The sequence below is a fragment of the Cyprinus carpio genome, chromosome A1, assembly GCF_018340385.1.
Source record: "Cyprinus carpio isolate SPL01 chromosome A1, ASM1834038v1, whole genome shotgun sequence".
NCBI classification, from domain to species: Eukaryota; Metazoa; Chordata; class Actinopteri; order Cypriniformes; family Cyprinidae; genus Cyprinus; species Cyprinus carpio.
The window spans coordinates 25,923,159-25,933,226 of NC_056572.1; the positions used below are offsets into that span (position 1 = coordinate 25,923,159).

At 35.7% G+C, this 10,068-nt stretch overlaps 1 protein-coding gene across 2 annotated transcripts; it reads left to right on the plus strand.

Annotated features, from left to right (window-relative positions):
* Positions 1-1,269: 1,269 nt before the first annotated feature.
* On the plus strand, positions 1,270-10,000 carry LOC109055595 (von Willebrand factor A domain-containing protein 7-like). Of its 2 annotated transcripts, XM_042759661.1 has the most exons (18): positions 1,270-1,400; positions 1,577-1,645; positions 2,058-2,246; positions 2,398-2,676; positions 3,045-3,138; positions 3,488-3,616; positions 4,211-4,397; positions 5,032-5,201; positions 5,628-5,740; positions 5,917-6,033; positions 6,139-6,312; positions 6,479-6,611; positions 6,909-7,058; positions 7,325-7,417; positions 7,509-7,777; positions 8,505-8,638; positions 8,746-8,905; positions 9,184-10,000. In XM_042759661.1, exons 3-18 carry the CDS (start codon positions 2,058-2,060, stop codon positions 9,568-9,570), a joined length of 2,778 nt encoding a protein of 925 aa, XP_042615595.1. In that variant the 5' UTR covers positions 1,270-1,400; positions 1,577-1,645; the 3' UTR covers positions 9,571-10,000. The 2 variants fall into 2 exon arrangements, with proteins under 2 accessions (XP_042615595.1, XP_018928330.1); XM_019072785.2 differs by having other exon boundaries at positions 1,274-1,645.
* Positions 10,001-10,068: the final 68 nt, after the last annotated feature.

Here is a 10,068-nt window from a genome sequence, read left to right on the forward strand (position 1 = left end):
CCCAGGCCCGCCCAAAAATAAAATTCTGCCTACAAACCTGGAATACTAAAGGGAAGCCGCCCCGGGTCGCTAAAGACCCAAGGAAAGCATTTAAGGGTTAATGTGCGAAAATCTCATTGCTTGTACATTGCTGTAACAGGGTTGTAGCCTATAATGTTTTTTTTTTTGGCTTTCAACTTTGGATCTTCTTATTTAAATTCACTGAGGAACATGTTCACATTTACTGACATATTAGCCTACCACTCAACCAAACAATTATGATTGATTGTTGAAAACTGTGGGAAAAAGAGCTGTGAGCCACGGACATGAATCAACAACCGATGTAAAAGACAGGTTTAAACCTGCCATCTTTTGAGACAGAAATCTTTATTTTGACAACCTGATTGATAAACAGGCAATTAGGTGTTATCCAGGTGGTCTCAGACATGACATGCCTGTGAATTCCTGTGTTCACTCATTGAGTATAATTTGCAGTTGTGTGTTAGAAAATGTTAGACAAACAGCAGCAATGCATAATTCTGTAAACATAAAACAATAAAAAATAATCACGTCCCTGACTGTCAGGCCAATTATGAATGTAATTTGACCTCAGTCAATGTTTTCAGTAGGTGTTTCAAGTCATTTAGCGTGTGGTGTCTAAAGAATTTAAGACCAGCTGATTGCCAGTCATCCTCATAAAAAAATACATTTCTCTGTCTATTTTCAGTTATGTTAGTAACTTAAAGTTTAAAATATGTCCACAGTATTTAAAGATATATTGATGTTTAAAGGTGCCCTTATACTGACACCTAATAATAATAATAAAGTAGCTTGTTCCAGCTAAGAAATTAGCTAGTCAAGATTAATTTGTTTTATAACTAAAACTGTTTACAATATTTTCCAAAATGTATTTGTTTATTTATCTGTAAACTTTTTTTTTTTTACGAGGGAAAATTAACTTAGTAAACCTTTAAATAAAGGAATATAATAATACAAGAATAAATACTGCTGAAATAGTTGTATTGACATACTGTATATTAATGAAATAAGAAACATTCGCCACTTTCTTTATTACTTCCTGCAAGTCTCAAGATAATGTATGTGACTCATTTAACCTGTAATGCAGTATGGTCAATAACATTATTGATTGAACAACTTACTGAACTTTCAGGGGCCTCAGCGTTCGAGAACAGGTGTCTTATTGAGGAATGTGACTTTTGTTTCCTTAGATTATAATAAACTGGGCTGGGCTTACAGTCATGAAGCAAATTAAAATGAAGCAATGTAGAATTTTTATATGCATGCTCAAAGGTGGTCTTGACCAGTGAAAATTCATCTGACACACTATGGATCAGAAAACCTTTTTTACTGCTTTGGTTGTATCAAATCCATTTAGGATGTTTTACAGTTTCACAGTTAATGTAAGTAATGAATGATACATAATTTTGTAGATGTGTAAGATGTGACAATATTTTAAAGGCAGCCATATTTTAATAATGTAACTCCTCCATTGGGGTTAATGATTTGCTGGGGTCTGATTGCATGACGTCTTCTGAACACTGTGAGATAAGGTATATGTATATATACTTGCCATCAGAGACTAACAATGATCAAAAATTAAGGGGAGATACAGGAGGAACAGAAGCAGATTGAAAACAGGTAGAAGGTAAGAAGGTCTTTATATTATATTATATTATAATATATTATCTATTTTATTTTAGATTTTATATAAACACCATATTATAATGATTAAAAAAAACTTATATGTGTGTGTGTGTGTGTGTGTATCTATATATATACAATATATATACAATATATATATATATATATGTGTGTGTGTGTGTGTGTGTATACACATGGCATTTACTTGAATTTACTTGAAGAATTTACCTGATTTATGTGTACTTTTTATATTTATTCTGTTTATTTACACATTTATACATTTCCTCCTTTTAGAATATTTTAACCTAATTCCCCTCAATTCTCGCTAAAAGATTTAAATAAAAAAAAGCATTTAAAATAAAGATTTTGCACAGGCCAGCTTTACTAAAAAGAAAATCTTTGTCATCTTGATTCAGATGATCATGAAGTCATCAGTGCCTGTCGTGGCCCTGATTGCACTAGTGGTGTCCAGGGTACAGGCATTTGTTTCAGTTGGGGGTATCAAAAACACCCATGTATCCATTACTGGCAGTGCTGTAATGGAGAAGGTCCGTGAAGTGTGTGAAGCAGTGGCTGAATCAGAAGGAAGAGATTTCAAGCCAACGGTGAGTTTGTGTACAAATAAAGGCATATAAAAAAGTAAGATCATGAAAGCTGTGTATTTCTTTGCAAGACATATAATAGCTTTGATTGAAAAATAGACCAAGTCATTTTTCAAACATATAACACATAATTTCATTTCCCACTTTAACGCAGGGCTCATCAGCAGAGGAGCTGCTGCGTGCGTGTCTGGGCACAGCCACAGGTGAGGTTTCAGGTGCCAAGTTCCGTACGGCACTAAATCAGATCTACATGCAGAATGGCTTTGTGGACCGGGACTTCATGGGCAGCGCACCTCACCACTTCAATAATGAGGCCTTTAATGAGGGACGCAACCTTATCATTCAGGGGACTGCGGCTATTAAAGCGAACGTCCGCACAGACAACCTTCAGTCTGCCCGAGAAACACTAGGGCGAGTGTGTCACACACTGCAGGTCAGAGAGAAGGAGATACAGTCAGTGACTTTGCACAAGCATACTGCTTCAAAATTGCTCAAGAACATGTTTTTACTTATAACTATTTGATGCTTACCTATTGAAAAAGCATTAAGATTAAAAACGTACAAAATCTAAATACATAAAAATATAAATACATGTTTCTCTAGAAGGTGTGTCTTTAAGCAAAAATATATGTAAAAAAATTATGTTAAGCATTCAGTTAAACATATTTGTCAATACATTTACTTCTATTAAAAAATGTAGTAAGGACTAAAAACATAAAATATAAATATACAATAAATATAAACATACATGTTTCTCTATCACGTGTGTCTTCATATGGAAAACAATATTTTTTTTTTCAGGACTTTTACAGCCACAGTAACTGGGTTGAATTGGGTAACAAAAGTCCATATGCTAACCTCATCAGACCGGATCTCAACATTGAGAAGATTGCAGGTACATAAAGCCAGTGTGTGTGATTTATGAGAGAGACTCATATGCAAAAAAAAAAAAAAAAAAGATTGCACCACTTTGTTTTTGTGTTGACTTGTCCAATGTTCAAGTCTAATAGCTTATAAAAAACGATGTTTCTACTGAAAACTGGAGATAAGTGAACAGATGACTTAGTTCATAGCTGATAACAGGTTACACCCTGGAGTACATATCACAGTGTATGAGATGAATCTATATTGACTGATCCTGAATAGGACATAAGTAAATTGAGTTCATGTTTGCCATTTGCCTGTGTGTTTTAACAAATGTATACTGCTTTAAATAGATTGCATGTGTCTGTGTTAATGTGCAGACATTGCGATGCCAACATGCAGTGACTGTGCCAGTGGTACCTGTCCAAACCAGCTGCTTCCTGCCATTCTCAATGGGAAGTACCTCACTTCAGGATATATGGGCTTGTTCTCCAATGACAAACCTCAAGGTGAAGAGACAGACATATGTTTATACCAGGAGATATGCATCTGTACAAAATTCAAGCTAAACTCAAAATATATTAGTAACTACTTAGTAACTTATATTTACAGTATAATAACTATGTAATTAGAGTTGTTGAAAGCACAAATCAAAATAAAAGTTCAGTCCTAAGTTGTCCTGTGGGTAAACAACTGAGTTACAACTAATTTCAAAAACTGTTGTAGAATGTTGATGGTAAGGTCTTGGCTCAACCCATTTCTTGACACATCTTGCACATTTTTTTTCTTTCCAACATTACACAATACAGACAAATCTATTCATTATGTTATGTTTATGGGGTGAGAAGTGGTTTCAATTAAGCAAGGTCCAAGTTTACCAAAGAGAATGACTTTGTGTCAACAGTAAAACTATTTATAACAAACCTTCATCAAAAGCAGTAAAAGCAGACCTAAAACATGTAGCATTTCCAAATTTAGAACTGCAAGCCTTTGACATTTGACTTATCTGGTTTATTCTATTTCCTCACTTAAACAACACTTAAAGGAGAGAAAACAAAGTTCTAAAATTTCATTAACTTTTATTTGTCTTTTATGTGTGTAAGGAAAATGTAGCCACGGTGGGGAGACTGACCTCAGCAGTACCCAGAATCCTCGAGGTGGGATCAGTAAAGATGAGCCCCGTTCCCATAATACTGATCTACACAATAATGCTGTAAACTTGGCATCTGAAGCCACCATGGAGCTGCTAGAGGACATCCGTGGAGCTATAGGAAACAAGGACTACCTTCGGTATTGGAATAGATTCCTAGTATATCTTTAAAGAAAGAGATTTTGAAAGAGATATTTGCAAAGCTGGGAGTTGTCCTCTTAAGAACCTGTTCTGTACACTACTGTTCAAACATTTGGAGTCAGTAAGATTTTTTTTTCTGAAAACTATTAATACTTGTATTCAGAAAAGATGCATTACATTGATCAAATGTGACAGTAAAGACAATTATAATGTTACAAGTATATTTCTGTTTCTAATAAATGCTGTTCCTTTTCTATTCACGGTTTCTACAACTTTTAACAAGCACAAGTGTTTTCAACTGTGATAATAAGACATTTTTCTTGAACACCAAATCAGCATATTCGATTTTTTTTATTTTTTTTATTTTTAATGAAGGATCATGTGACACTGAAGACTTGTGTAATGGCTGCTGAGAATTTAGCTTTGCCATCATGAAATTACATTTTAAAATATTGTAAAATAGAAAACAGCTCTTTTAATATTTCATAATATTACAGATTTTTTAACTGTAGACATATTTTTGCTCAAATAAATGCTGCCTTGCTGTGCACCCATACTTTTAAATGGTAGTGTATATATATAAAAAAAATCCAATAACCAAAATAACTGTCCCTCTTTTTCCCTCTTAATCAGGCTGATGGGTATCGCGCGATCTGCAGTTCTAGCTTTTGTGATTGACACCACAGGCAGTATGTCAGATGACATTGCAGAAGCCCAAAGAGTCGCCTTCAACATCATTGACACCAAGAAAGGAACTCAAGATGAACCATCTGAATATATTCTGGTGCCATTTAATGATCCAGGTGAGCGCAACAAAGATTTCCATTAAGCACTGAATAGCATAGCACATAGAAAAAAAAAAGGTTTTTATTGATACTTTTCATATTTGAATGCAATTTATAATAGGTTTATTTATCAATATTTGTTCGATATCTTCTCTTATTCCCCTCTGAGTTTGTTTTTGTTTGTGAAGAAATTATGCAATTTGAATTTGATGAAAATTTGGTATATTAAGAGACATAATAAAACATAATGAAGCCTTTATGTTTGGAACATGCATATGGTTACATAAAATATTCCTTTTGTAGGCAGCATACTAAGATTTGGAACAGACCAATGATGTACTTTTTCATTCGTATTACGGCAAAAGTGATCAGATATAGTCCAAATGAATGTAAATCAAAATTACTTACAGACATAATCAGTATACATTTTGACTGAATTTGTAGAATTTGGACCACTAATAAGAACCACAGACTCAGATGTGATGAAGTCAGAGATCTCCAAGATCAGAGCTAATGGAGGAGGAGATACCCCAGAAATGTGCCTGTCAGCACTTCAGGTACTGTGCTGTGTGGCCTTTCAGCCAATCATCTCAATCTTCATATGTGAATACTACCAATATAGTTCCTAGTTATAACTAAGAACTATTATATTATTGAATTTTATAAAGAATACAAGGAATCAGTTTTTATTGACCACTCTAAAAGGTTTTCTAACCTTCTGTTTCTCCCACAGTTGGCCCTGACAGGAGCTCCTTCCTCCTCCCATATATATGTGTTCACGGATGCTCCACCTAAGGATATGCACCTGGAGAAAACCATCAGTGCCCTCATTCGCAGCACCAAATCTTCGGTAAAATGTTCCATCCTTGTGTCACATGCAGTCTTTGCCATCAAAATTTTCACCAGCCCTCCATCAGTTTCCCACTTTTCCATTTTTTCCACCCTTTCTATTCAGGTATCTTTCTTCATGACAGCATCAAGGAGGAGTAGAAGGACACTGACAGCATCGACACAGTTTCAGGTGTACTATGACATGGCCTTGGCCTCTGGGGGTCAAGCCATTGAGGTCTCCAAATCCAGCCTCTCTCAAGCCACTGACATCATTGTTGACACCTCTACTTCAGCTTTGGTATGATCAGCATCTTGTAGTCAATTTAAACATCTCACAAACAAAACAGTTGCAAAAAAAAAAAAAAAAAAAAAAAACAGAGCATATTCAAAGACCTTTCTCTTTCTCAAAGAACCTGTCGATTTCATTTTTGCAATTGTTTGCACACTCTTTCTTCATCCATCAGGTGACAATTCTTCAGCGCTCCAGGAATCCAGGACTTGTGGAGAGTATCCCCTTCCTACTGGATAAGTCTGTGTCCAACACTACCATCTACATCACAGGAAGTAGCCTCACATTCAACCTTCGCAGCCCTACAGGTAAATTTAGAGGCACTTTTAGCTAAATTGACTAAAATAATAATGTAATTAACAATTTTTTTTTTCATGACTGTACATGGTTTCATACCAATTAGTGCAACTTTGGCAGCCCTAACAAACAAAACAAAATAAACTGAATCTAGAAACTAAAACTAAATTAACAATGTTAGTGTGAAATGTTAGAAGTCATCAAAAAAATAAAAAAATAAATTTGATTGTATTATAGTGCTTATCTTCAATATAAGATATCAAAGTAAGTCCCTTCATTATTGCCTAATGAAATGCACTTGCTTCCAGGTGTGACTCAATCTAACACCGTTGACAATGGACCTCTGGGCACAATTCAGAAAGTGGGAAACCTGCAACGAATCCAATTAAACGGAACTGAGATGGGCCTGTGGCACATTGACATGACATCGACTCAGCCCTACACCATAAAAGTGATGGGTAAGCCATCATGTACTTCTTTGATAAACCAATGTAAAGCCAAACACTGAAGTTTTGCCAACCTGTCATTAGGATAATACTGCATAATGTATATTTATTCTTTACTCCTAAAGTTTTAAGTGGAAAATGGCTAATGCATTGATAAAAAAATATATATATAATAATAATAATTTTGAATTTTGACATCTCAGAGTGAAGCTGTGGCACTCTGAGATGTATGTTGATAGTATTTTTATGCCTTTCTAATGTAATGTTATCTTTTACAGGTCAGAGTGCGATTACATTCATCTATGACTTTGTGGAGGAATTCAAAGGACCCCATCCTGCATTTGCTGCTATTGATGGGCGGCCGTCAGCAGGTTTAATACGACCGTTGTTCTGTTTAACTATTAAACCATCCTTATTAAATTATTTAAATGGAAGTGTACAGAGTTTTTGCTCTTTATTTAGGCTCACCGGCTAAGCTGCTGCTAACACTGACTGGAGAGAAAGGTCCAGAGGCTCTAGAGCTGCAGGAGGTTGCTCTCATGGAGGTGTCTGGGGTCAAAGTGTCTAATGGAAACATTGAGAAAATGGATGGTGGAGATTACCTTATTACTGTGAAAGAAGTGCCAGAAGGAGAGTTTGTGGTATTGCTGAAGGGAAAAGACAAGACCTCCTCCAGCCTGTTCCAGAGGCAGACCACCACACAGATGTCTCAGTCTAAAGTCACAATAAAGGTACAAACTGTATTCCTAGTGTATTCTTCTTCTTAAAATTTAGTGAGACCAAAAGGTAAGTACATTATCTTTGCATATGCTGCCAAACTCTAAGGCATTAATGTGTAATGGAATGGCATTCCAAACAATACATTGTGCCAAGTTCAGTGAAAAAATTAATTAATGGTGGATGAGACGAGAATGTTTGGTCACATTCACTAATAACTGTGAGTTTTTCACTTTTATATGAAACGTCAAAAATTCCTGACTGTGTATGCTTTCCTTTTTAGTCTTTCATCACTCTTAGCAAACATATGACAAAATCTTGATGATAAAATATATTTAATATAAAATATATATGCATAAAATTATGTATGATTTTTTTTGTATGTGATTCCATTTGTTCCTAATTTTTTCATCATAACATTTTAATGGATTTTACAGTAGTATGAAAGTTATTGATGAATTAATATTTTGTTTTTGTGAAAACATTCTTTGAAAGCACAAATTTATGTTTACACATGGTTAATCAGTGAGACCCACTGTCTTTAAAACGTATTAACAAAACAGTAAAATTAAACATTTATAACATAATTGAAATCAATTGTGAGTTGAGTCTCTTGTGTGAAAATCAGTCACTTGTAAGTCCCATGACCATTATACTTCCTTTAAAAAGGCAGTAGGCAGCTCGCTAGCTGATTGAACAAATCTAAATTTAATTCTAATCCCATTTTCTTTCCATCTACAGGCAGTAGCAGACAGCTCCATGCTGCCAGGAGAAGTATTCAAAATGAATTTTACTGTTACAACCAATGGAACCAGTGGTGCCTACACAATTCGTGCAAGGAATGACAAAAATATCCCTATGACACATCCATCAACGTAATTTCTTCACTTAGTTCTCAAATCACTCAGTAATGATTTAATCAGCTTTCCTTATCAAAAATAAAGTTAAAAAGTGCTAAAGTTCTGTTTCTTTGTCATGCCAGTCTCAATCTCGTGAGTGGCGGCAGTGCTCAGGGGACCGTGTCTCTCACTCCACCTGGTAATACAGTCTCGGGCACAGATGTTACGCTAACCATCGAGGCAGAAGGCCCTGGAGGAAGTGATTCTAACTATGCTGTCCTTCGCCTTTCTGTTCTCTCCAAGGTAACCTCAGATGGTTTCAGAGAGACTGATTCTGCTGTTGTGAAATTTCAGTGGAAAAGAATGTGGGCTTTGATAAAGAAATTGAATGAGGCATATTTATATGTGGAATGTTATTTCAATACTGATTGTTTAGTGAAGACAGGAGTAACGGCTGCTGAAAATTCAGCTTTGCATCACAGGAATAAATGACAATTTAAGATATATTTAATTAGAAAACGGTTATATTAAATTGCAATGACAAGCTGATGTTTTAACTCCCCCTTTACTGTTCCATCCAGGTTACAGACTTTTCACCTCCAAAATGTGAAATTGTCGATGTACAGGGTACTTGCTACTCCTCCTCTTGCAGCTCATCAAACTGGGAACTGTCTGTCAACATCACAGACGGTAATGGCACAGGCATCGAGAGCATTTCCATCCAGCAAGGCAGTGGAAATTTCACCCAGAGGGAAGTGTTAGATGGTGTGATCGTGTTTATGGGTGTATATGATGCCTCATGTTGTTCACCTTCTGTGACTTTGTCTGCAGTTGACAAAGTAGGGAACGTGGGCAGGTGCAGCTACACCATGAAGTCCAGCGCGGGCTCGCGCCTCATCAGCATGTCCCTCCCTCTGTGGGCATCTCTGCTTTTATATGGTTTTCTACGTGATGCCTTCCCTCTGTAATGAAATTGAGTTTATCCAACCAATTTCTCAGTCATCCTATCTTTCTCTTTCCATAATTGGTATTTCCAGATATGCAGGACTGCCAATGAAGAACTATGCTGCTTATACAGACCCTACAAACCTCAAAGATAGATTAGAGTTTTATGTGAACTTGTATGACGGGCAGAATCATCAGTCTTTTTTATGAACATGAATTTAATTAATTTAGACAGTTATGAGATTATGAGGTCATGTGTTAACTAACTAGTGTTTTGTGCTTGCATTGAATGATGCGGTAATCTAGACTATCTCAACCAGCTATCCAAATGTTAACCACTTTACATAAACTGGAATTTGTACTCAAATATGTCAGAGTCATTTTTTAAGCAGGCTATGGTCTGTTCAACGTGCTTGTATAGTTGCCTAAAATGAAAACAGATTTTTCACAGTTCTTCACAGTGTATTTCTGCTCCTGTGTTGTTTTCCATCTCAACAGCAATTCATGTCAGTTTCTAAATG